General features: G+C 38.7%; 1 protein-coding gene across 1 annotated transcript in view; it reads left to right on the top strand.

Annotated features, from left to right (window-relative positions):
* CFAP47 (cilia and flagella associated protein 47) overlaps nt 1-27,583 on the top strand; it is a 343,409-nt gene that overhangs the window by 120,383 nt on the left and 195,443 nt on the right. Inside the window, exons 35-43 of the mRNA XM_089508424.1 lie at nt 777-893; nt 2,615-2,749; nt 4,646-4,758; nt 9,720-9,870; nt 11,985-12,073; nt 12,777-12,863; nt 19,075-19,157; nt 21,953-22,098; nt 23,958-24,066. Of these exons, the coding sequence (XP_089364550.1) occupies nt 777-893; nt 2,615-2,749; nt 4,646-4,758; nt 9,720-9,870; nt 11,985-12,073; nt 12,777-12,863; nt 19,075-19,157; nt 21,953-22,098; nt 23,958-24,066 (1,030 nt within the window). The remainder of the gene's footprint in view (nt 1-776; nt 894-2,614; nt 2,750-4,645; nt 4,759-9,719; nt 9,871-11,984; nt 12,074-12,776; nt 12,864-19,074; nt 19,158-21,952; nt 22,099-23,957; nt 24,067-27,583) is intronic.

The raw sequence follows: 27,583 nt of genomic DNA, 5'->3' as shown, positions 1-27,583 counted from the left end.
CCCCCCCTTGGCTACGTCCCTGGAAAGACCCCTGTGAACATGAGCTCTGACCTGAGATTTTAAGAGAGTTGTTGCTGATCAGAGCAAAAATAACTAAATGGACCATTAATTTGACTGAGTAGTACAGTGCACCACGGCATACGTGGGTGCGGCATATGCAGCTTCCAGCCTACACAGAAGCCGTGTGGGGAAAAAACAATGACGTGTGTGCTTGTGTTGCGCGCACTGTACCGCTCCGCAAGCTTGCGCCCCCATTATTTTCAATGGAGTTTGAGCACATACACCTTTTCCCTGCACAGACCCCCCCTGCGCGTAAGGGAAGGGTCCACTGTATAAGGAATAGCAAACCACCTCTGAATATTCTTTGCCTAAGAAAATCATATAAAGTTCATGAGATTCAACAGGTGACTTGAAAGTGCAGCTGTGAACATACACATGCAGAATAAAGTAATTTTCTGTCATCATAACAGTGGCAAACAGAGAAGGAAGTGATCCTTCAAACTTGAAAAGATAAGAAGTGAAGAACCCCAGTGAAGAAGTACAAAGATATAGAACAGTATCATGGAGGTTGCTATTAGCATGAGCTTCTGTGTTGAAAGAAATAAAAAGAATCATTAGATATTTTTAGATCAATGTGAATGCTACTCATTTTCCTAGCAACTACATATATAGGCAAATTTGTTAAAAAGTGCTTGTTTGGCTTCTGTTCAAAATTCTGGACCACAGTATGTTTACTTAGATGTTCAGAAAGAGTTGGATTTTTGTCTCATCTGCAGATTTCAACTCACTTTGTGAATATGTACACGAATCCCCAAACGTCAGAACAATATTTTCACAACTGCTTGATCCTTGTAAATGCCTTACATGCAATCAACCTTGACATAGATATACTGGTAAGTGGTGTTAATAATAGTGTGTGAGTAATTTTCTTTTTTGACTGTACTTTTCTACTGTACAACATCATATACAGGGAAATAAATTCATTAACTATATGGAATGGTATGCTATTATTTTAATTTATTAACTTGACACTGGTGCTAAATTGTTCTAAATGATAATGGAGACAAAGTACCTGAAGGGGTGCCAACTCCCATGCCATCCTGTTCATATATTAAGATTGTTTTTTAGTGAAACCCTCACTATCAATTGGTAAAGTATGCTATGGCTTAACTCTGACTGTAATACCCAATGGATATTACATAGGTATTGACCCACCAGATTCACACTGGTTTTGTAGTTTAGCTGGGACTCATAACTGGATTTTGTCTATGTTTATTCAAGAGAGAGGCTTTTTCTTGTGTGGCACCAAAAGATTTTGGTCCTATGAAATGCTGGGATTGTCATTTTATAGACGGGCATTTAGAATGACTAGCCAGTGAATTCTTGTGCCTCTCCAAACTACAAGCCCCAGGATCCTGTGGGATAAAATCATGGTGGTTAAAGTAGAATAATAGCGCTATAATTGCGTAGTGTGAATGAGTCCCACAGGCATTTTACTTCTGTTTTCATTTAAATTCTGTCTATAGTTTTGTAGTTTGGTTGACTCTCAGGTTTTATTTTTGTTATTTGAAAGATGACAGTAGGTTGTAGGTGAGATGTTTTAAAAATAAACAAGAAATAGCTTTGTTGCCATGTGGTTAGGAGACTTAAGTTTAATTTAAATGGACATTTTGTATATCACATCCATAATGATCAAGTGTCATTGATCTCAGTCATGTTCCACCATCAAGACACCCTATTGCATCACCTGGTCCTATAGGCATTGCTTTTTTTGTGTGGTTTAGTTTACAAGTTGCACATAAACTGTAGAATACCAATTTCAGTGTATCATCCTAGGAAGTCTTATCTTCTTAGCTAAGGCTAGTTTGGTCTTTTGTGACACTGTGACAGTAAAACCAAAATAAACTTGTTTTGCTAGAGTGGTTATGATATCTCTGCCTTTGCAGGTCTACTGTAATATTGCAGCAGATGAGTAAGTAGGATTATGAGATCAGAAATGGGAGAGAATACTTTATAGGATGATGTAAATTCTATAAAATTAAAGTCTTGCATTGTAAAAAGATGCATTGTATTTATATTGTCATACCATATTTTTATAAGATTAATAATGATACAGTTTCTCCAGTATTTCTAATCCCATATCTGTATCAAGGAACCCCAAATGATATGGGTAATACAATGAAGAAATGGGTATGTGGAATCCTACATCAGTCTCTTGAGAACTTTATCCATTATATTTTAGAATATTTGTTTTGAAGTTTTTTTACAGTATCAATCATATATTACATTGTGATAGCAAAGATTTAACCCATATTTTAAGTAATTTTCCATACTGCTTTTATTTACAGATGTCATGCAGTACAGTGCAACAGTCTGAAAGTAAAAATTTGTTCTTCAACAAAATTTGTCTCTATACTGCTTGTATCTTGGCTTTTGAAAGCTTCAATTTACATATATATCTAGAATTTACACTCTTTTCTTGTTGTGGCTTTTTGTATGAAAAATCAGTAGACAAGATGATAGCTCACCAAGGACAATTCTTCCTCTTACATATATTTTTAAAAAATGATCTACAACATGAACTTATATTCTTTTGTTCTTGCTCTTGCATTAGGCTACTGACGTCTGTGAGCCAAATCCAGTATTGATGCTTATGCTTTGTGTCTATTTGTATGAGCGGCTTCCTCAGTATTTACCAAAGAAGTCTGTTGAGTTTTCCGGTCCACTGCATGCTACTGTACTTAGAAAGGTACAGATATTTCTACTTTAAGTTTTGAATGGCTCAGACAAGATAAAGTGCAATATACGTCTGACAAAAAACCTTTACTGAACTGTCATCTTTTGACAAGAATCCTCAACAGAGGTTACAGATCAGTGAGATTCAGTGAGCATCTCAATCCAAATATGTACCATAATAGATAATTTTATTTCAAAAGGAAATTGAGGTTGAAAGAGGAAGAAAAAAAAGGCAACTTAAAAAGGAGATTAAAAAACCTGGTTCTTGAACTTTAAGCTTAATATGAAGGCATGGCTTATCAAAGATCGTGTTTTGCAGGTGTAACGGCAATAAATAATTGGATTTCCCTCATTACTGGAGTTAATTAAGCTGCAATTACCTTCAATACGTATTATAATGCTCTTTTCTCACCTTCTTGTTGATATGTTCAGTAACCTGTATAACATACTGGTTTGTCTAAGGGTTTTGTACTTGTATAGCATTATTGTTCATATAACCCTGCAACAATTCTGATCTTTTTATGGCAGTTGCGTTTTCCAGTGTTTTGGAATGGGAAAACAAAGAACAGAATACAGAAAGTTTCTAGAGCTTTTATGATAATCTTGAGGACTTCTACCTCACCTCTGTCAGTCACATCTTCCCCATGCACATTAGCCCCCATGCCCCAAAGCTGTCAGTGATAAGCATCTTCTTGCTCTAGTCTTCTCTGATCACTGTGACATATAGCAGTGTAGAATTTCTCTCTGGATACTTTTTGGATACAGATATTTACTAATATTTTGTTACTTGGTTCTTTTAGAAATTATACAGTTGATTACTTGACCTGTATTTAGGTTAGCTTTTAAGATACAATCATTAGGAACATGGGGTATGAATTTGGAAGTCACTTGTTTGTGGCTCAAATTACACTCACATATAAAAAGACATAGCTTGTCAGCCCTATCCAACTCAGGTCCTGGACAGACCGGCACTTTGTGCCAGCCTGTGGGCGGAGTCAGGGTGCAGCGTCCTGACACTGGATGCCCTGACTTCACCCCCAGGGTGTCATGATGCCGTGCACAGTTCCAGATGGCACACAGCATCATGGTGCGACTCCAACACTGCAGCCAGATGATGCAGTGCTGAAGAGGTGCCATACAGCTGCGCTATTGTGGCTATGGCACCCTTTGGAGGGTGCAAAAAGAGCTGCTATTTGTGGCTTCTTTTTTGCACCCTCCAGAGGCTGGATTGAGGCCGTGGCCCTGACCTGGCCAGGAAAGGGGTGGTCTGAATAGCCCCTCACTCTCTTAACCTCACTTCTCTGTAATAGGAGGATAACAGTCTTGACGTATTTTACACAGAGAATCAAAACATACTTGAGATAATGTACTAGGAATACTTAATACAGACCACTTAGTTGAATACTTATTATGTGTTGCATATACTGGCACAATATTTTGATATGAGGGGGACCCCTCAGTTATTCCCTCAAACAGTTAGGCAAATGCTATTTGAAGTACTTACTGGAACATGGCTACTCAAACATCACAGCCACCTGTAATAATTTAATCTGTTAGATAGTGCATGTGACATCAGTGATGACAGTACTTTTCCAGCACTTGCATTATGTTCTGATGACAATAGAATATTGCACAAAGCAAATAAATATATTTAAAATAGCATTCATGTGGTGCCAAAAGAGGCTGCCCTATAACAGGATTACTTTGCATATATTCCATATGAACTTGCCCTAGTTTTAGAGTTTCTGCTCTTCTAGTAATGTTAGTCATGTTAGCATGTACAAAGGACAGGTATCTACCTTGGAAAGAACTTTTCCTGCCTTGTCTCTGAGATGATCTTTAAGCAGAACTTTTTTGAAAGGGCAGGCCAGAAAGGTGGAATAATAACAAATATTGTATTTTTCAACAGATACAAATAAAAAACCCTAGTATCAAGCCATTGGTATACAATGCTTCAATTTTAGGAAGAGAATCAGCAAATTTTACATTACCTAAAGGAAATACTGTCACAATTCCCCCAAAGTAAGTAGTCTTTGAATTTGGTTTACTGAATGAGAATGTCTTTCCATCCCCTTTCCTATGTTGCAGGGAATTTTGTAGAACAATGTATGCCTAAGACTTGACGTTTCCAGTCTCTGCACCACAGCTGGGAAACATGTGGGGCTGTGTACTACTGCTTTCCTCTCTGCCTTGCCTCTCTTATGTGAGAGTTGGGAGGAGGAACTGTGAGCTCACGGAATATTATATCTTAATATTAAGTCAGTATTGAACTAGTTTCTACTAGAAGACTGTCATGGCTCAGCCTTTGGGCTAGTCTCCAGTATTATGTAAAAGGTTTCTCAATGTGTATGATCATTGAATGGGTTCACATGATGGATTACTTGCACTGTTTGATATAAGTTGTGTGATAGCTATTGTGTATGCACAGTTGTATAGCCATTGTATGGTTTGAATGTTTGTACTGTCACACAGCTGTTAGTCTTCTTTGGATGCTTCTGTATATTGTGTATACTGTGTCATTTTTAATGAAAATCTTTTGTCAATATCTTAAACTGATATTTCACTAAAGAAGGAAGCTCACTAGGATCTAAGAGGGCATGTAGGATGAACCACAGCAAGAAACTGATGTTTTGCTTAAGTTCTTATTCCTTTTGTTCATGCTGATCTGTTTTCTCTGTCACAAAATCAGCTGTACTGAAAAGCTTTTCTCTTCCAGCTAAAATCAGCAAAATTCCACAAAAGGTGAATTCTGTTTTCTGACATTTAAGATAGTAGGTCTCTTTGAGTCAATAAAAACCATTTCAAATGAGCTACAATATTTTTCTTTGTTCCCTTTCTTTACATTAAAAAAAACCTTGTTAGCAGAATTGTCAGTTCAGGAGGTTATGTCAAGGACTGCTGAAACAGGATTTTAGCAGTACAGTTCCCTATATTTTGCAGTGTTTATACACCTTAAAGGTGGAACAATAATGCACCTCAGAATGTGAAAAACAACTGTTTCAGCTGTCACCCATTATCCAGATGAACTGTGTAGAATATTTTAAAAATGAACTTTAAAAAGGCGAAAAATGATGATGCCACAACTTTTTGTTGGTATTCTAATTTTTATCCTGGAGCATAGGTGTCCCATCACAAGCAGAGGCTTCTACTGCAGTAGCTAAAGTGGAAATCTGGATGGTAGATATGAAGGACAGTTGAACAGAAAACAACAAAAAGTGGTTTAATACAGACTAAAAGTTGCTTCATATCAATCCCCATTTCTTTGATAGCCTGTGTTATGTTTCATGTTGACTTTGTACGAATGCTTTTTTTCATCAATGCATCAGTTCAAGATATAACTTGTGTTCGCTATTTCCAAAAATAACACCCTCCTATAGGTTTCATGTGTTAGTCTTTGGTTAATCTACATCTCAGAAAACAACTAAAATAAATAGTCAAACGAGGCTGATTTGTTCAAAATATTTTTAATGCTTCAGTTTTCTCTTTATTCCCAGATTTTATTCCTTGAGTAGGTTATAACACAATTATATATGTATTTGCTCAAAAGAAAGTTCCACCGAGTTAGGTTGATTTTACTTCAGAGTTAATCTGCATAGGAGTCCAGCCTTATTCACCTAACAAGGGCTTTAGAAAAATATGCAGCTGGTCATAAAATATGTAGCATCAGGAAAAAAATGTGCAGTTCAGAAAGAATTCTTGTGCATTTAAAAATTCAGGACATATAAATACTATGCTATGTTAGCACCAAGTGATTCATAATAAAGTGAAAATGAAGTCAGTAGTTTAAGCTCCTGCAAAACTCAAGAAGCAGATCAAACATGCCCATTCCCTCCACACCTGCCAAAGATGCCAATGCTGCTTTCTACAGAATGATCATCAGTGTTTCCATGATAAAGTACATCTCGAACCGGATACCTCTTTCCTTCATATGTCGTGTGAGGTTGTTGAGGTTATGGGTAGCAATCCCAGAAAATATGAATGTGATATTCTTACTGTGGTCTGTGGTGTTCATAGAATCGTAGAGTTGGAAGAGACCACAAGGGCCATCCAGTCCAACCCCTGCCATGCAGGAACTTCCAATCAAAGCATCCCCAACAGATGGCCATCAAGCCTCTGTTTCAAGATCTCCAGGGAAGGAGACTCCACTGCACTCCAAGGGAGTGTGTTCCACCGTCGAACAGCCCTTACTGTCAGGAAGTTCCTCCTAATGTTGAGGTGGAATCTCTTTTCCTGCAGCTTGCATCCATTGCTCCGGGTCCTAGTCTCTGGAGCAGCAGAAAACAAGCTTGCTCCCTCCTCAATATGACATCCCTTCAAATATTTAAACAGGGCTATCATATCACCTCTTAACCTTCTCTTCTCCAGGCTAAACATCCCCAGCTCCCTAAGTCGTTCCTCATAGGGCATGGCTTTTTCTTGATCTTGGGGATTTTTGTTTTGTTTTAATATTTTTCACTCAAAATACTGTTTTGCTAGAGTTGATTATGCCTCTTATCGAAGATTCGAATGTAACACTCTTCAACATTAGTGCTGCTGCCAAGTTAAAATTTTGATGACTGTATAATCTATTAAATACCATGGAATAGAACAAGCAACAAAGCTGTACTCATGTCCCTGGGCATACATGCATGGAAAATGCCCAGATGTGTTGGAGTAACATGCATGAATTACAATCACATACCACAGTACAGCTCAGATTAGGCATTCAGAAAAATTCTGACCCAGTCTCACTGTAGTATATCATGCTTCTTTTATTGCATTTTTTTCAGAGTTAGGTGCTGTACAGACTGGCGCAAAGCGCTGGCCTGCACACGTACTAGGGTTGCCTCGGGGCATCCTTTCCAGACGCCCTGCAACCCTAGTTCGTTGTAATGGCAGCACCTTTTCTACATGGGCACCACCATTATGACGTCACGGCCGTGCTGCAGCCAAACAGCACAGCACGGATGTGACGTCCTGGCGCCACTGGAGGGTGCTTGTGGCACCCTTTCAGCAGCACCAGAAGGGGCTCCATTTCGGAGCTCCTTCAGCCATGCGTATCACTGGCGTGGCTTTTAAACAGCCGCGCCAGCGATACAAAGAGAAAGGGGTCGAGCGGCCCCTTTCTCCCTTTCCCCGCCGCTCCCTTTCCCCGCCACTGTTCCAGGCCGCTTCCCTGCGGCCTGGAACAGCGGCGGATCAGAGCCTCGGGACTGCCACTGTGGCAGCTGAGGCTCCGATCCGTTGGGGAAAGGGGTGTTCTGTACACTGCCTTAGTTAGGTAAATCCTTTCAAGATTTCATTAGACTTTGTTACGGTAATCCAAGATAGTTATACATATAAATATTTAATTTAAAAATCAAGGTGAATGATGAATCCCAAAGTCCACATAAACAACTACAGTAAACACTCATTTTATTTAATGTGGTGTTCACATTTCTTCATTGTTAGCCTTTTTTTAGCCCTTGCCGGGATGAAAAATAATTTTTATTAATCTGTGAAATTGTTACTTAGCTAATTAATTAATTAGTCCATAGGCACATTCTGCAGAGACAGGCAAAACATTTAAATAGAAATGTATTACATATCACCTTGATGGGAGATGCTGTGGTCCTTTTGCTTGGCTTTTGTTAAGCCTCTTAAAGGTTTTGGTTGAGCACCATTACAAGTAAGAGTGCTGGAACAAATGAAGGCAAGTGAGTTGCTTGAACATCACAAACCAGCTGCATGGCAGAATTTGGTTTTTTTAAAGCAACAAATACCAAACCATGAATTCAAACCTACACTGAACCTACATTTGTTACTTTAACAAAATACCCACTTCCCAGAAGGCAGACTATGGCGGGTTACAAACCGCCATATAGTACGCGACGAGCGTGTATTAGTGTTAGGAAGGGGCGGTGCTTCTGCACCCCCCTAACCCTAGTACGCGCTCCGCGCACACAAAATGGCAGCGACCGTTCCACACGGCCGCCACCATATTGACGTAGCGGACGCGCTATGTCCGCACGCCGCACCCTGGAAATGACGCTGTGAGCACGCGAATAGCACCTCGCGGCGTCTCTTCCAGGGCCTGAGAAGGAGCGCGATTTCCGTGCTCCTTCTCTGCAGCATCCGGGAGCCGCGCGGTTTAAAGGCTGCAGCTCCCGGATGCTGCAAGCGGAGACGGAGCCAGACTGCCGCTTCTCGGCAGTCTGTAACCCGCCTATTTTTCTTTCAAAATTAATCCCCTCAATAAATGGATTATTGATTACCCACCCTGATCACTCCAATTAGTTTCTACGTGATCCTGCTGCAATTCAGTACTCTATGCATCTCTGTCCTTATTGATCGTTACCAACTAAATATTTTTTTCACTATCCTTAATTAATATCCTACCCAGATCACCCCCAAATTTGTTTGTTCAAGTAAAATATAATAATAATAATAATAAATGCTTTATTTGTATACCGCCCTTCTTCCAATCAGGGCGGTGCACATCATAATAACATATACAATATACAATATAAAAACAATAAAACAGATTAAAATATACATTAAAATCAAATACTAGCCAGCTTATCATTGGCTATCGGGGGGGGGGCTAACTAGAGCTTGTATCGGGGAACGCTCGCTTAAACAGGAAAGTTTTTAAGTCCTTCCTGAACTGGGCTAGGGAGGTAGCTGAGCGGAGCTCTATGGGCAGCATATTCCAGAGGGTCGGGGCCAAGATGGTAAATGTCCTCCTTGCAGTGGAGGCTAGTCTTGCCCCAGGTACCCTCAGTAGATGCTGCCCAGATGTTCTGAGTGTGCGGGGCGGATTGTATGGGGAGAGGCGGTCCTCGAGGTATCCTGGGCCCAAGCCAATATGACCCAGTTCCTACCCTAAACAAAATTTTCAGTTAATCTTCAGCAATACTTTAGTTTTTCTTGGCACAAGAAAGACTGCCAGGTGTGTCAAATGATGGTACTTTATCTTTGCTAGAATTTTGTTGCAGAATATGTTGTTCTCTTTTCCTGTGTAGGAGCCAAATACGTGTAAATGTGGAATTTACTAGCCGTTTTCTATATCCTGCTGAAGCTATATTGTTGCTTGTTTCCAAGCCTTTAATTGGTGTGCGTGGGGCCACAATGACCTTTTCCCTGAAGACTAAGATTACCAATGTTAAACCTGTGGTAAGTACTACATTTCATACAGTATAATAAGCTATTGTGATATTGCAGTCTAGGAATCAACTCTTAAGGAATAATATAACAAGTTTATACACACACACACACACACACATGTGAAAATGCCCATTTCTTGTGTAAGAATGGAATATACATCATGCATTTTGAACATGATATGAAAAACAGTAGTGACCAGAGTTTGGAAAAGCTCCTTTTTGGACTACAACAAATAGAATCCTGCCACCATGTTACATCAGACCAAAGACCTATCTTATTCACAGTTTGCATAGTGGTCAATTATTGGCCTATTGATAGCCTGTCAGCAGGACATGAGTATACTCTCATTCTTCAGCAACTGATATTACATGTAGAGGCTTGCTGCCTCTGATACTGGTGGCGGCCATTGAAGGCAATGAAGACCTCATTCTGAAAAAAAGTAACATCTCCAAGTTCTGGTAGATCCTCTCTCTTCAGTTAATCTTTTGCATTAAATTGGATAATAGATTTTGAAATACAAGAGAGCCTTTCCTTTCTTTATACACAAGTACCAGTTGCATAATTGTTTTTAAAACATACAAGAAAGAAACTCACTACGTGTGGACTCACTTTTCCTTGGTGATGAAACAGAGTCGCAGAAAGTGGAGAAATTTTGGCTGTTGGAGTATTATTTTGAAATTCAGTCTCTTTTTTGTATGTTTTTAAGTATTCAAAAAGGAATGCTCACAGTACCCAGTTGCTTTATAAGGCAACCATAAAATTTTCACTTCTGTAGTAAACTTTAGAAAAACTGTGTGGATTTGCAAGGCTCATGTATTGTACACAACAGAGAAGAAACCTGTGATAAATTGGATACTGATTTTTTTTTTGCTTCCATCATTTCTTCATTAACACATGATTTGTGCCTTCCTTCATTTTATATTTTGATATGTAATGAATATTTTATTGAGGACAGTTTCCAATGTCTTAACTGCCTAGTGAAAGTACAGAATATTTGTAATTCTTTTCGATTTTTCAGTCACAGACTTACTGCAGGAGCATTTTGTATTCATTAGAGCTGTACCCAACAACTCTGTTTCACCACTGGCTATCCTAACTCCACCAACATTTTCATACAGATGGATATTTTCTCATAAATATCCTTCTAAACTATCTACCCATAAACCCAGCTAGAAGGCATGGTAGAAGGGGCATAGTGAGGGTTTGAAAGGGAAAAAAATATGGGAAACAAGTTTGCAGATGTATTGTAAAGCTGTGAGCTAAGCAAAATTCTACACATCCTTTTCTTAGGCGGGTTACAGACCGCCGAAAAGTGGCGCTCTGCTTCCGCCGCCGGTTGCTGCGTCCAGGAACCGCAGCAGCCAAAACACGCCGTTCCCAGACGCAGCGAAGAAGAAGTGCCAAAATGGCGCTTCTTCTTGCGCCCCGGATGGGATGCCGCGAGGCGCTACTTGCGCACTCGCGGCGTCACATTCGGGGCGCGACATGTGGACACTATGTGTCCGATACGTCAAAATGGTGGCGCCCATGTGTATAGGGCGCCGCCATTATTACACCCCCGTCACATGCTAGGGGTGAGGCCGGTATGGACGCTAGGTCCTCAGCCAACCCCTAGCACGTGACGGGGGAACCCAAAGGCCCGTTTGTAAAGGACCTTAGAAACCTCTAGCAACCCCCCCACCTGCCCCCACTTAAAAACTTTACATACAGGGGACAATTTCAGAAAATTAGACCCAGGAAAGAACCCAGTTCCATACTGTCTTTAAATGTTCAAGGTGTGTTTGTGTGTGTATGTGCTTCCATGGTGTTTGTCAACTTATGGCAACCCCATGAATTTCATAAGGTTTTCTTAGGTAAGGTGGCAATACTCAGAGGTGGTATTGCAAGTTCCTCCCTCTGAAATACAGCCTACAGCACCTGGTATTTTTTGGTTGTCTCTCATTAAGTACTAACCAGGTCTGACCCTGCTTAGCTCAGAAGTGACCTGGGGCCTTTAGGGTAACCATTAATAATTGATGTAAAATATTTATTTTTAGAACTTGGGACCAAAAAGCCTGCTATAAAATATTATGAACTACAAATAGTGGATTCGCTGGCCAACATCTTTTTCTGTTTACTTGCAGGGTACATTAAAATGCAAATCTCCGTGTTATGAGCTGAAGAAACTTAGTCTGCAAGTTACTAGCCCTTTCAAAACTGATGGGCCATTCAGGTAGGCTGTTAAATAAAAATGTCTTGGCTTGCAGTTAATTCTGTAATCAGTGCTGATTTACATAATCTTTTCTTGTTTTAAGCATTAAAAACCATTACATGTCAGGCCGTATAAGAAAATTCCTTAAATTGTCTAGAAATTTGTTGTTTTTCTTTGTGCATTAAAGATCTTACTTTCATTTCATTTCATTTAGAGTGGAGAGCTCCATGTGCACTTCCCAGGTGCTCCATGAACATGCTAGGAAAATCAAAGAAATAAAAATTGAATGAAATTAAAGAATAAGAATATATTCTTAAATATACTCCTAAACACCATTAACTTGTAAGACATAGGGTAGGCCTCTTAGGGGATTTATTTATTTAGGCCTCTGAGGGGCAAGACAGGAATCTCTCAAAACTGGATGGAGATCCTGTTCATGACAGGTACCTTTATCAGATTTTAGAAGTTTCTCATCCTTCGTATCACAGACTTTTTTTTGTCACTGACTACTTTGTTCAAGTATCAGGAATATGCCCCATCCCCCTGTGGGGGCTGCTGGGGAAGGAGCAGCTGGGAGAAGGAGCAATAGGGAGTTTCCACAGATTCCTTTCCCCTAACACAGTTTTGAATGTCACACTATAATCTAAATAAATATCAGTTATGTTCTAAATAAATATTGTTTATTTTATTGCATTATGTTTTGCTAAGTCCGCAATATTTTTAGGGTCATTTTAGTTGAATCAACAAGCTGCATCACTGAGCCTGAGACGTTAGATCAAATTAGCCGAATAAAGCAAGGAAAAATAAAAAGGTAAGTTCTTTTTCTAACTTGTTTACGAGAGGAAGGATCCATTACTGGATTTTTTCTGAGAAAATAGATTTATACAGCCCTTAAGGGCCCCCAGAAACCTTCTGGAGGGTTGAAAACTCTCTGGATCCAGACTTTGAACATCAGGAGAGGGATTTAGCCATAGTGATTCAGTGAGATATTTAAAGCATAAACTTTATATCTCCTTAACATTATGACAGGTATAATAGCAAAATAATTAATACTAAGAAATGCAATAAAAGCATAATTAAACACAGAAATGCTGTGGGTTTGAGATTGCATGATTGAGTTTATATGCATAGCCTTACCTACTCAGCATCGGAGGCTGGGAGGAAAGATTTGCTTCATTCCTGCTATTTTTAATGAGGAAGCATTTTCTAGTATATGTTTGCCATTAAAGGCAATAATAACTTTCTTCCTGAAAAATGGAATATAAATTTAGATTTCCTATGAAATATGCAACAGATGCTGGACTCTGCTAACACTTGTTTGAGAGATTTGGTTTCTTTAGTTTAGAGTTTGCATTATAGCTATCTCTCGTGTATATTTCCCTACTGAAATAAGTTCTGTAATTCAAAAAGGCTGTGTCTGCATTGAACTTTTATGTATAGCCAAGTCAATTTATTTTAAAAGTTAAGTGAACATCTTCTTTTATGTTGAAAAGAAGCATTTTTTTGCCCAAATGCTTTTTATGGCAGTGCCTATTATAAAATGATGAGAAGGGTGAGCATTTAAATACTGCTGTTAGTGCATCTCAAAGGTAATGTTGGCATGCTTCTTCAGTCACAAATGGCTATTTATTTTAAGACAACATAAACTAGAGCTATTAATTAATAAATATTCCACAGAATAATAATGTGATCAGTAAAGTTCATTGCTAGGAGAAGATCACATATATGATGTTAAAATTAATCATGAGTCTGGAGCTAATTCCTTCAGATACATTTCAGTATTAATAACTGTTGCTGTGTGTGCTGTAACTGTCCTTTTCACAAGTCTAACCATTCATGCTTGCCTCTCATTAAAATGATGCAATGGCTTTGTGAGTGGAAAAAGACTCTATAAAATTGTACTGAGTGAATTGTACTGGTTTCATTATGCTTTTGGTTGTAGAGGTGTTTGGAACTTTCTGTGAACGAAGTAAAAGTCAAAGCATGAAAAGAATTACACTGATGTGAATGGATTGCTTAGGTTCCCCAAAATGAAGGGATGGTGAGGCAGGGAGGATGAAACACCAAATGTCTTAGGATTGTTGTTAGCACCCGTTACAGATTCATTGTCATGGTTTCCTGTATTTGAAAGAAATTCTTCCTATTTTCTGTTAGAATCAATGTTGTTATGCTTGTTTATAGCTTCAGTTGATGGAACTTGGTTTGAATCTAACAGTACTAATTTCATTATTTGATTGCAAGGTTTAATTATGGAAAATGTAATTTTGTTCCACAGAGTTAGAAAGATAATAAGCAGAAAATTGGTGTTACGTGTGTGTTATGCAGAAAGTTGATGTCTTATCCAATACTTAAAAACATTTAACTTATGTTGTTTTAATGTCTTATTTATTGCTATTCTACATAACTCAATTTCATATATTCTTAGTCACTTAGTTATACATGTTCATGTGTGATAGATAAATATGTTGATGATTACTACCAGGTAGATGCATTTACATTTTCAATGACTTATTATCTCCAATTATTAATGAACAAAGAAATTATTAAAATAAGAATGAAAATTGAATGTTTAAACATGTAATCTGTTTTGAACATCACACCATTTTAAATCTGGATTCAGATTTGTATAGAATTCACATATTTATATAGATTGGGCATGATCTAAATTTATAGCCTGATGTTAAGAATTTGCATGGCACTTTGCAGATAAAATTCTTCAGATCCATTCTGACTTAGATGCTGTAGTTGATATATTCTGGTGCAGTGATTGTGAACGTTTTAGAGGCCAAGTGCCCAAACTGCCACCCAGATCCCACTTATTTATTGCAAAGTGCCACGTCCCTCTGGCTTTCTAGTAAGAAACTGTGGCAAACTCTGTGCTAGGGCAACAGCATGTGTGCCCACAGAGAGGGCTCTGAGTGCCACCTGTGGCACGCGTGCCATAGGTTCGCCATCAGTGGATTAATAGGTATTTAATATTATGCAAATTAGACCTGTGAAGGATAATTTACCACATGATCAAAATCCTCAACAAAACAATATAAGACACAATATAGAGTACAATAGAGAGACCTAAGGGAATCAAGGGAACAAAGAATGATTTGCAGTTTGATGTTTATCATATTCTTTAGTGAGGAGATGTCAGCCATTTAATAGAGAAATTGTATTGAAAATGAAAATAAATAGAAGAGTAACAACTTCGGTAAAAACAAAACAACATTTCCAAAGCTTTTCATCCTACAAGTGTGTTTAGCCTTGAGCCAGGTGTGATATTTTGGAGATACATGAGTAACTGTGAGTTTATAAGTCATATTCTCAAGGGAACAATCTTAATATTCAATTACAAGTTAAAATAAACAAGTTAACTAATAAAATTGTAATGGAGAGAGTTTGTGTGACTGAATTCAGTGTTGGCTTACCGGATTCCTGCGGGACTCCAAATAGGTTTAGAAATTATAGATGAAATATTTCATTATTCAAGGTTAACTTAATTGTAACAGTTAATGAAGTAGGCATTTTGGTGACCTAATTTAGACATCTATGCAGATATTTAGGATTAAGATAATTCTTTGTCAAAATCAAGATATCAAGATCAAATCTCTCATCTTGGTTACACATATTGCAATATCCACTTCAGAAAGAGTATTCAATATAAATATTTAGAAAAGTGCACTGGAACTATGAGCAAAGTAATGCTATTGAGAGCTTTGAATATGTTGGAGTTACCCACAAGCTTTAGAGGGGGGTGGCTTTACCAGGGAAGCCCTCTTGCAGAAAAACGCTACTCAAAGGGGAATACCCAAAAGGGGGTTCCTAAGCAGAATGACACACTCCCAGATAGACACCTCCATGATTCTAACTCATACCAAGAAATGTTCTATGGTACTTTGAAACGGAACATGTATAAGAAATGGAAAAAGGGGGAAATCACAAAAAAGGAATTCAAAGAAATAGCAGGCATGTGTAGGGGTAAAGTCAGAAAAGCTAAAGCGCAGAATGAACTCAGGCTTGCTAGAGAGGTTAAAAAGAATAAAAAGGGATTTTTTGGATATGTCTGCAGCAAAAGGAAGAAGAAGGAAATGGTAGGGCCACTGTGGGGAAAAGATGGCAAAATGCTAACAGAAGACAGAGAAAAGGCAGAATTACTCAACATCTTCTTTGCCTCAGTTTTCTCAGGAAAGGCAAAGGGTGCTCAACCTGAGGATAATGGAGCAGAGGACAGAATAGGGGAATTTCAGCACAGAATAAGTAAGGAGATAGTAGAGGAATACCTTGTTAATCTAAATGAATTTAAGTCTCCAGGACCAGATGAACTACATCCAAGGGTACTAAAAGAACTGGCAAATGTAACATCAGAGCCATTGGCAATCATATTTGAAAACTCCTGGAAAACAGGAGAAATCCCAGCAGAATGGAGGAGGGCAAACATTGTCCCCATCTTCAAAAAGGGGAAAAAAGAGGATCCCAACAATTATCATCCAGTTAGTCTGACATCAGTTCTAGGAAAGATTCTGGAGCAGATCATTAAAAAGAGAGTCTGTGAACATCTAGATGGCAATTCCATAATCACAAAAACTCAACATGGGTTTCAGAGAAAGAAGTCATGCCAGACAAATCTAATCTCTTTCTTTGATAAAATTACCAGCTTGGTAGATGAAGGGAATGCTGTGGATATAGTATATCTTGATTTCATTAAGGCCTTTGACAAGGTTTCCCATGACATTCTTGCAAACAAGCTTGTAAAATGTGGGCTAGACAAAGTAACTGTTAAATGGATCTGTAATTGGTTGACCGGCCGAACCCAAAGGGTGCTCAACAATGGCTCTTTTTCAGCCTGGAGAGAAGTGACCAATGGGGGTCCCACAGGGCTCTGTCCTGGGCCCAGTGTTATTCAACATCTTTATCAATGACTTGGAGGACAGAATTGGGAGCATGCTTATCAAATTTGCAAATTAGGAGGAATAGCTAATACTCCAGAGGACAGGATCAACATTCAAAATGATCTGAATAGACTAGAAAGCTGGGCCAAAGCTAACAAAATGAAATTCAACACAGAGAAATGTAAGGTACTGCACTTAGGGCAGAAAAATGAAATGCACAGATATAGGATGGGGGACACCTGGCTGAATGAAACTACATGTGAAAGGGATCTGGGAGTCCAAGTAGACCACAAGTTGAACATGAGTGAACAGTGCGATGCGGCAGCTAAAAAGGCCAATGCAATTTTAGGCTGCATCAATAAAAGTATAGTGTCTAGATCAAGAGAAGTAATAGTGCCACTGTATTCTGTTCTGGTCAGGCCCCACCTGGAATATTGTGTCCAGTTCTGGGCGCCACAATTCAAAAAGGACATTGAGAAATTGGAGCGTGTCCAGAGGAGGGCGACTAAAATGGTGAAAGGTCTGGAAACCTTGCCCTATGAGGAACGGCTTAGGGAGCTGGGGATGTTTAGCCTGGAGAAGAGAAGATTAAGAGGTGATATGATAGCCCTGTTTAAATATTTGAAGGGATGTCATATTGAGGAGGGAGCAAGCTTGTTTTCTGCTGCTCCAGAGAACAGGACCCGGAACAATGGATGCAAGCTATAGGAAAAGAGATTCCACCTCAACATTAGGAGGAACTTTCTGACAGTAAGGGCTGTTCGACAGTGGAACACACTCCCTCGGAGTGTAGTGGAATCTCCCTCCTAGGAGCTCTTTAAGCAGAGGCTAGATGGCCATCTGCTGGGGATGCTTTGATTGTGATTTCCTGCATGGCAGGGGTTGGACTGGATGGCCCTTGCGGTCTCTTCCAACTCTATGATTCTATGATTCTATGAATAGCCTCTTGAAATAGCCCTCCCCGAGCCTCATTGCAGCATAGCTATACCTTAGCAGTAAACACCACTGAAGCTATCACAAACTTTTCTCAGAGAAAAACTGCTGGCTCTCCCCAGGAATTCCCCTCGGTTAAACTTTCAGTCCGGAAAATCCCAACAAGTCCTACCAACTATCCTTACCATCCAAGGTTGGTATGACCCATCTCAGACAAGAAAATACTTACCAACATACAATGATGGATTCTGAAGTTGCCAGAGTCCTGAGGCCACCCTCCATGGCATTGCGATAGATGGCAAGAAGACCAATATGTCACTCTAAGCCCCATGCCAAAAGATTGATGCACTTAAGACTTTTCTTCAGCTGAAGATCAATTTTATCATTTGATCATTTTATCATTTGATTTTATCATTTGGCGATTATTTCCCCCCGAAAACAGCCATTAATAAAGTCAATTGAGCTATCACTGATCTCCTCAAGAAATAGTTCAGTCTTTCTAAATGAGTCACTGTACCCTGAACATTGCTCAGTGACATGGGAAAAATAGGGATTCAAAGGATGCTGCAACCATCATCCAGATGTTCTCCTTCCTTACTTGCCCTGGCAGGACTATAAATCCGCTTCTCAGTTCTCTTAAGGAAGTTGTCCAAAAACATGTAGCCAAGGTTTCATCAGACAGTGACCTGGCAATCTATCTCTGCAGCTCACTTGAAAACGAATTTGGATGTGATGGTGATTTTCTTCTCTCGTCATCTATACCCAGAATGTAACCTGTGGCCTTAACAAACTAACTGGTTGCCAATGGATCTGGAATTCTGAAGAGGCCACACCTCATTGCCACCAAAGGAAATATAGTGGGCCCTTCCCTTACGCGGGGGATCCTCTCAGGACCCCCCACGTAAGGTGAATTCCACACATGCCTGAGTCCCATTAAAGACAAAATAAAGTCCTATGACTACCATCGTCATATTTTCCTCCCCTCGCCCCGTATGATTTTTAATATCTTTGCTTGATGAAGAAGCCAGTGGAGCTTCGAAAGCTTGCAACATGTATATTGTGCATTCTGATTGGCCCAATAAAGATATCACTGCTTTATGAAATTTGGATGTTATTGTATCTTGATATAAGAGGTTTACTAAGCCAATATCAGGTTTGCATGTAATTTGAATAATACATCAACTTTATTTTTCTTTTCTTTTTTGTTAGTACTGAGTCTGATATTTTGAACAATACTGATGAAGTGGTAGGTTTACATGGATTTCACAGTCAAGGGGACAACTCAGATACTGGTATGTACTTTTGCTAATCCCATGTTTCTTTTTTGTCTTCTATTTATGAGTTTTTAAGAATATTTATGAATGACTTTTTAAATCCCTAAATATATTTCATAAAATTGATTGTTATTATAGTGCACGTTAGTTATATGTGCACTTAAGCCTTACTGAGTTCAGGAAGACTTAATCCTGAGTAAATATGTGTATGGTTGTAATCCAAGGATGCATCTGCATATGCAGGTATCCACATGGTGTATCCTGGCCCCAGAGCTGCCCTAACAGTCTTTCACTGCAAAGGCCCTCACTTGTGGTGCTGAGTGGCTGTTTACATACACGGCCCATTGGGCCACCTAGTGTGGTCACCAGTGGTCTGAAGTCGGAACCTCAGTATTGATCACATGACTGGCAGCCTCATTTTGGCTTCGAAGCTGCTGTGAGTGCTTACAGCTACCTGGTGCTATGATGGAGGGCTCTGGAGGAACCTATTTTGATGCACAGTAAGTGGATCCAGTGTTTTGGTTCTGATGAAGAATGTGCCAGATGGCACGAGAACCAGGGTTTGGGCCATGCACCGTCTGGTCTCTCTGCCATGAGGATGTGGGGACATGGATGTATTTTACCCATATAGACTTGTCCTAAGGTACTAATAGTACTGCACTGGTGGGTGGGGAGAAAAGTATTGCACAACAGAAGAGGGGGAAGCAAAATCACTATGGGTCCCGCATTATGATTTTCTGCCCCTTCTCTCATTACATCTTCTTGTCAGTTTACAGACTGACTTAAGATATATCTCAGTGAAGCCATTTCTTTGCATATCTTTTTGTTCAGGTTTCAATGGGGCTATTAAAGATTGTTTTTAGAGATAGTTCTGAAGAAGCCTCTCTTCTCCCTGGTCACATGGTCCATTATTATAGATACTATTCCTGAGTTCTTAATGGATGGCTAATTTAAATATATCACTGGAAGATAAGACCTTACTTCTTCCAACAAGGAAAATATGATTTTTTTCTACTTTGTTGACCAGGAAAAATAGATTGAACTTCAGTTAAAAAGGAAAAATAAAAATTTTATTATAATGTTGGACAATTTTGTGTCCTCTAGATATTTTGGATTAAAACTTTCAAACTACTGGCACCATATTGCCTATCCTTAGTTGTCAGACAGGATCTCAAATAAGGTCTTTGACACTGTCCTGTCTTTTACGAAACATCAACATGTTTATTCCAATAAAAAGAAATTACTTGGATGTATTAAAATAAAATCTAGTTATTTACTCTGCCTTCAACTCATACATATGCATTTTTGTTTTGAGTAGCCCTATAGAATGTATCATTATATATACCGTATATACTTGACTATAAGTTGAGAAATTTATGCCCCAAAATTGCCCCTAAAATCTTGGGTAGACTTATATAAGGGTCACTATATCAGTAGTGCTTAGAAGGGTCCTAAAGCAAACAAGCCTGATCGCCATTTCCTTCCCCCTCCAGTCCATTTTGCAAGGCTTTGCTTCCTATCGGAAAAACTCCCCATTTAAACCCACTTGCTTCTCTTTCTGCTCCGTTTTGCAAGCCCTGGCTTCCTATGGAAGAACTCTTCATTTCAATCTACTTACTTCTCTCTTGCTCCCTTTTGCAAGACCTGGCTTCCCATGAAAAAACCTCTTCATTTAAATCTACTTGCTTCTTTCTCTGCTCTGTTTTGCAAGACCTAGCTTCCCATGGAAAAATCTCCCCATTTAAATTCACTTGCTCAGCTCCCTTTTTGAAGACCTTGCTTCTTATGGAAACAACTCTTCATTTAAAACCACTTGCTTCTGTCTCCAGTCCATTTTCCAAGACCTTGCTTCCTATGGAAACAGCTCTCCATTTAAATTGAATGAATGAATTTATTACGGCATACAGCCAGCATAAAGTAATAAAATGTTTAGAAAAATTACCTTACATCCAGTTAGAAACATTTATATTCCATGATATCATATAAACATTATATTCAATTATTATATAGTAATTTACTGCTTCTGTTTTAAAAAAGTTTTTACGACAAATAATAGCAGCTGCAAAGAACTTAGCAACTTTGGTAGTTACATATTCACTGCTGTCTGCAAGAAGATAGTCCATATAAAATTTCTCCTGCCTGCCAGGAAACTTGGAACATTTAAATCCACTTGCTTCCTTTCTCAATCTGATGGTAAAACCTTTCCTCCAGCACATGGGGGTCCAGGGAAGGAGAAGGTGAAGGAGGGATGGAAGTGGTATCTCCCCCTTTCTATCCTTCCTTATAGCCCCCTAGGTTTTACCCTCAAATTATCCACGGGTCATAACAAAATCCAGGATTTTGACCCTGAAACCTTCCCTTGACTTATACACGAGGTCGACTTGTACATGAGTATATACGGTATGCATTATTGCAATAGAGAGAACTAGTTTCAGTTTGAATTCTCAAAGATTTGCAAGTATCCTGAGGATTTTATTTTTCACCATTTAAAAAGTATTATTTCTCCCTATCCCAACTATCTTTCACCTCCTGCCTGTTGTAAACTGCTTTAAACTTAACCATGGTACAGAGGTCTCCTTTGTTAGAATTAGAAGTGATAAAAATGGCAAGGATGAATTAAGCGATGTAGTTATGTAGTTTTTCATAGCAAGAATTCAATTTCATTCTATAGAATAGGGATTTGAAGTACCGGATATTATTTTTATCATGCATTTGCAATTGTAGGGTTATAGCTTGCAATGTTTCTTTAAGTGGAGAAGATAAATTTCCTAGCTTTGATACTGTATGTGAACCTATAACTCATATTCTGACAGGGAATGGATCTAACTGCTTACAAGAGTTCTTCAGCCCAACAGATATAATATTCCTGGACAGAGAGAGTTATACAATCTTTGACCTTCACTATCTTCCTTTTAATATGGGAAAACGTTACTGTGCCATAATTTTGGTCAATCAGCAGGTAAATAGAGTTTTTACAAAATAATTTAAAATCAAAACCCATAATGAGTTATGAGCCAAATTCAGTGTGATAACAACCAGGATGAAAAAAAAAAAATGCTGCAACATCATGTGAATTGATCCATTGTTATCTTTTAAAATGATTAATTCAAAGCTGAAGTTCTGTACAGTTGGCCCTCTGTATCTATGAATTCAAATATCCACAGCTTGAAAAAATATATATATAATTAAATCAAAAAACCAAACCTGGATTTTGCCATTCTGTATAAGGGACGGTGTTGTATTATGCCATTTTATATAATGGTATGTGAGCATCCATGGAGTTTGGTATCCATGGTGGGTTCTCAAACCAAACCCTGGGCGATACTAAAGACCCACTGTACCTTTTTAGCTGGAAGTGAGCAACAGTAAAATGAGTGGAGCTTCATTCTTAGTAGGTATTTAAAGGATTGTGCTATAAATCTATTTTATGTTGGAATTTTTTATCTAGGACATAATGGTGAATTTCCAGGAAAGAACTGAGCAGATCTTTCTATTATTCTTTTTAAAAGAATAATAGAAATAATAAAGAACTAGTTTAGAGATTTTAAACCTTATTTTTTACTGTAAAAACAAATAATCTATGGAGGAGAAAATTGCACTGCTGTCTTACATAATTTGACCTTCATTTACAGGTGTCAAGTTTGCCTACAGGTACAACCGTAAATTCTTAAGGTCTACTAAACAAAACCTGCATTTCAGAGTTAATAAAAGGGGCTAGGTTATCCTAATAAAGACCCTGTGCAGACAGGCAGTTTGGGCTGGGTTGGGGGTGGAGTCAGGGTGTAGTGTCTACATGATGCACCCCCTGGTTCTGTCCCCAGGGCGGTGTGACACTGTGTGCCATACTACATGCATGCGTGTCATGCCACTCCTCTGGCACTGCATCTGCATGATGCAGTGCTGAAGGAGCCCCATAAAGCTTTGTTGCCATGGCTATCATGCCCTTTGCAGGACACAAAAAGTAGCCACTTTTTGATGCTCGTTTTGGCATCCTGGAAAGGCCTATCTGGCTATGAAAGAGGTGGCTGGAGGCCTCCCCTTCGGAGCTGTCTGCACAGCCCCAAAGACAGAAATATTACTTTAACTTAGTAATAATTAGAAGTCTTGTGTGGGCTTCCTCTGTAAGCAGTATTCTTAAACTTTGTATATGTGTGTAAACATCTGAGTAACAATGTGTTATGCCTTTTTTTACTCCAGTTAGCAAATAATTATCATGAGTGAAAATGTTGTATCTGACTGATCAACTGACTTCCTTGTCCTTGCCTTATCCTTGAAGTTTTTTGCTACAGGCTGGGGAAAAAAAATAAAAACCAAGCATAGCAAAGTTAATTAAGGAGCACCCCCCCAAAAGTGGTAACTGTTGCTCCCTTAATTTCTGCCTTAATGCCTTAATGGAGAAACCACATTTTCATTGATTCATCTCGTGAACTCTAGTATCTAAATAGGGGCTCCACATGTACAGAGTCAATCACATCACTCCTTACATTATTTACTCCTTACATTGTGATTACCTGTAGTTGATGGAAAAGTTACTTCAGTGTCATAGCTAAAGCAGTAAATTAAGTTAAGGACTAAAAGATTACAGAGACTTTCATAATATTTTTTTGCAAAATCGAAGAACTAAAGTTATCCTATGATATCTTATATAGTACATTATAGTTTATTCAGTATGCTTTAAATCAAGCCATGAAATACTCTTGCAAGTGAAATTTCAGTGCTAGTATAATGAATTTTTGTTTGTTTGTGGTCTGACAGCCTTCTAATTTCTTCTGCATGAATTGCTTTCAGAATTGAAATGCATATGTTCTTGTGTTTCAGATTGGTGAATTTGTATACCTGGTGGAAGGAACATGTGGCTTACCAGTGCCTTCAGACTTTCTTCCGATGGATAGCCCAAATGTTCTGTGCATTAGCAGTATGTTAGAAGGTAGAGTGGAAAAATGCAGGGGTGTGTAGATTGTTTTTCAACTGCATTAAAGTGTTAGGTGCACTAAATATAGGAATAAATAAAATATTTTACAATAGTGAGAGACCACAAAAATGCTATGAAATATATACTCTTGTTTCTTTTTTCTACTTCTGCTAATGGTGGGCACAAGTTTTGACAACAAATTTTGATTTACAATTTATGTTTTGCTCACATGTATTCCGGTGCAAATAATCTAGGACTATTTTCACTTTTAAATATATCAGTGCAGGTTGAATATCCTTTATCTGGAAATCTCAAATCCAAAATACCCCCAGATCCAAAACTAAGCTTGTGATACAGCTTGTCAAATATATATGTATAAAAAATGTAAAATCCACATCTGAAATCCAAAATACTATCACAGGCCTTTCAGGTAACGGATACTCAGCTTGTACCCGTCTTAGCTTCTTATAATTTTCTATTTGCAGCATATAATTATGGTTCTGCTTGTATTAATACTATTGCAGGTCAATGTTCCTAGATTCAGATGTATTCAGATTTGATGTAAATAGTTATATTTTTATAAATGGTCATAAATGAGCTGATGTACCTTTGAAGGTGCAAAAAAGTTTCAAGCAGTAATTCTTGAAAATGTTTCAGGATTGGAAAGCTATTTGAGTGTTTTAAAGTGCATTTTCAAAATAGTTGTGCTCCTTTACTTATTTAATTTGGCTTATGAAGATCAATTTTGTTGCCATTGCAAAATTAGCATAGTCTAGCCATACTGCCTTCTGAATTTATTGCTACTTGGTAATGACCACAAGCTGGCAATCTACAAATAGTCAAAGGAGAATGGAAGGTAATTGCAATTGTAATTCTAATTCTTGAAGATAATGGCTTGTAGGGCTTTCATTCACCTTGCATGGATCCATACAGAAAATTACCCACAGTTACTGCACAAGTGACCTTTCTTTCATGGGTTGTGATTCAAACATACTTCTGTATGTCCATTTAATTAGGGCCAAACAGCCCTGTCAGGAAGGGATTGATGCTTATGGAGACAGTACATCCTTAGGCATCTCCAGAACAGGACACATGCTGGTATAATAGTGTTAAAGAGAAATATAGCTACAGTTGTTTAGTACCAGTGATTCAGAGATATACTGCATTGACAGTAAGACACATAAAACCTTTTAGCAATTCACTTGACCTCTCTCTGTTTAATTGCATTCCATTTTATGTACTCAGTATTTGTTCTTATGTAGTGCTTCGGAACATAGGCAGCAATTGGAGCTGCAATCCTGGAAATGAGTTTTTCCAACTGCACATTTACATATACATTGGGCATTAGGTCTGTTTGTGCTGTTTACCAGTCATCAGCTATGTTCTCATACTATTTTTTTTATAATGTTTAAGCCGTGGAAAATGTTTTTGATGTGTTCATGGCTTGTGGAAGTTATTTGTAGAAGTTTGATTTCCTGTGGCAGGTTTTTTATTCCTGTACTATGAAAATTACAATTTGTTTCTAACATGACCATTTGAAAGAGAGTGAAAGTGAAATAATAAGATAATAATAATAATAATAATAATACAATATAAAATATAAAATAATAATATAATTAAGTGAAAATGCTTACTCAGTTTTAATAGAATTGCAGTTCATATTTTCTTTTTCTTTTTTTGGTGTTAGCTATCTGTTTAAATGGTAGTTTTAAAATCAGTTAGGTCACTCCAGTATTCTTCTACATAATGGCAGTCTGTAAAACAAATAGTAATTCAATGTGACAATTTCCCCCCTTGCCTTAGCAGGTGTATGACAAGGGGAAATTTAGTAGATTATGTGTCTGCATTCCTTTTATTTCTGTGCTATGAGAAGTTTAATCTTGACTGTTAAAAGAACAGAAGGCTTCTTGCTGAATAAGTTTGCAAGATATTTACTAATTTACTGTTACTTATGATTTTCCTGCATTAATAAGGTGCTATCCTATGTACCTAAACAGAAAGAGCCTTGTCACATCTACCCTTTCCAGTTTGGTTGCCCAGGTCTTGGTAATACATACCAGGTCAGCTCCTTCATTCTTGATCAAATCGTGGTTATAGAGAACGTTATTATGAACCAAGCTACCATTAAACAGTAGCACTGTCAGGTTAGAGGGCCTGTTGGAAGAGCAACCAGTAATGAGAGACTCGTAGGAAATGGTAGAGAGGGTAGCAATGTATAAGCACCTGGATCCTTCATCTTCCACTTCAAGCTGTATTTCCCTTTCCTGTGGAAATAGAAACCCCAGGTCACTGTGGGTTCTCTCACACACAGTCACATTGGGCTGCCATACAGCTACAGTCTCAACAGTTCCCACCAACTGTATACAACAGAAAATTGGTACAGCCTGGTGATTGCCACTAAAGAATGCCTCAGGTATTGAGAACTAATGGCATATAGCAATTTGCACCTGTATGTATACAACTCTAGCTAAGATCATACAGTATTGTATAGTACCATGTAGACACCTAATAAATCTGTATCTCCCACAGGGAGATCTGTAAATCTGTATCTCCCACACACAGGGATACACTAAAGTAATCCAAAGTAATCTACTCACTGCTTTCCTCTTTTTTTCAGCCCCCTCCCAGCTCTCATCTAGGCCTACCATCCTATACACAGGAATACATTCTGCCCTATTCCCACTCAAGGCCAGTTCCTGTTTCCCAAAGTCGCTCCCTATAGAAATGGCCTAGTTTTGAATCATTTCCTTGAGAGTATGCCACCAGCATCTCAATCTCTCAGCCAGTCCAGGTTTTATTTTTTCATTCTAAATTCCATAATTTATTTTTGAGCTGCTGTCCGGGAAAGCAGCCAAAAATGCTGATAGAGAAACTGCTCACGAAGCCTGGTGCAGTTTTAAGGCAAAGCAAAGTCTGTGCAAACAAAATAAGATTAAAGCAAAGCTCTGTAGTACAAACCAAGCCAGAGAATAGTCAAGCAGTACGAGGTCTAGGATTCCAACAAGGCAGATTAACAAGGCAGTCCAAAGGTCAAGGGTTCCAGATAGTCAAGACGAGAAAGCAGTCCGAACAGCAAGAGTTCAGAGTCAGAGACAAGCGTGCTTTCACCAGCAAACTCAGATAATCTTTGACAACTGGCTTGGCGTTCTTCACCTGTTTAAATTACCTGCTCTCATGAGCTCACCTGTTTGCTGATTAATTGGCGTTTTTCATAAAGCCTCATTGAACGCCGGAGGCATGCCCTTTCAGCTCTTCACTGGTTGAAGGTAGGTATGCTGTATTCATCCTCTTCCTGCCTGAAAGATCTGCTGCTGGGAGACTTGGTTGCTGAGCCTCTCGGGAGACAACAGACTCTGCTTAAGCCTCCTTGGTAGTCACAAACTTTGCTTGAGCTGGCAGGGCAGAGCTAGAGCTCAGCTCAGCTTCAGTCTCAGTCTCAAACTGGGACTCTAACTCAGTCCCCTCATCCTCAGCCACATTGGGCATGACAGCTGCCTTGGGTTCTTTTCTGGGAGAAAGGCAGCATAGAAAT

This window comes from Sceloporus occidentalis, unplaced genomic scaffold, assembly GCF_023333645.1.
Source record: "Sceloporus occidentalis isolate IW3139 unplaced genomic scaffold, rSceOcc1.0.p SCAF_2, whole genome shotgun sequence".
NCBI lineage: Eukaryota > Metazoa > Chordata > Lepidosauria > Squamata > Phrynosomatidae > Sceloporus > Sceloporus occidentalis.
The sequence above is the reverse complement of the archived record's forward strand: the minus strand, read 5'-3'. Positions and strand labels throughout refer to the sequence as shown.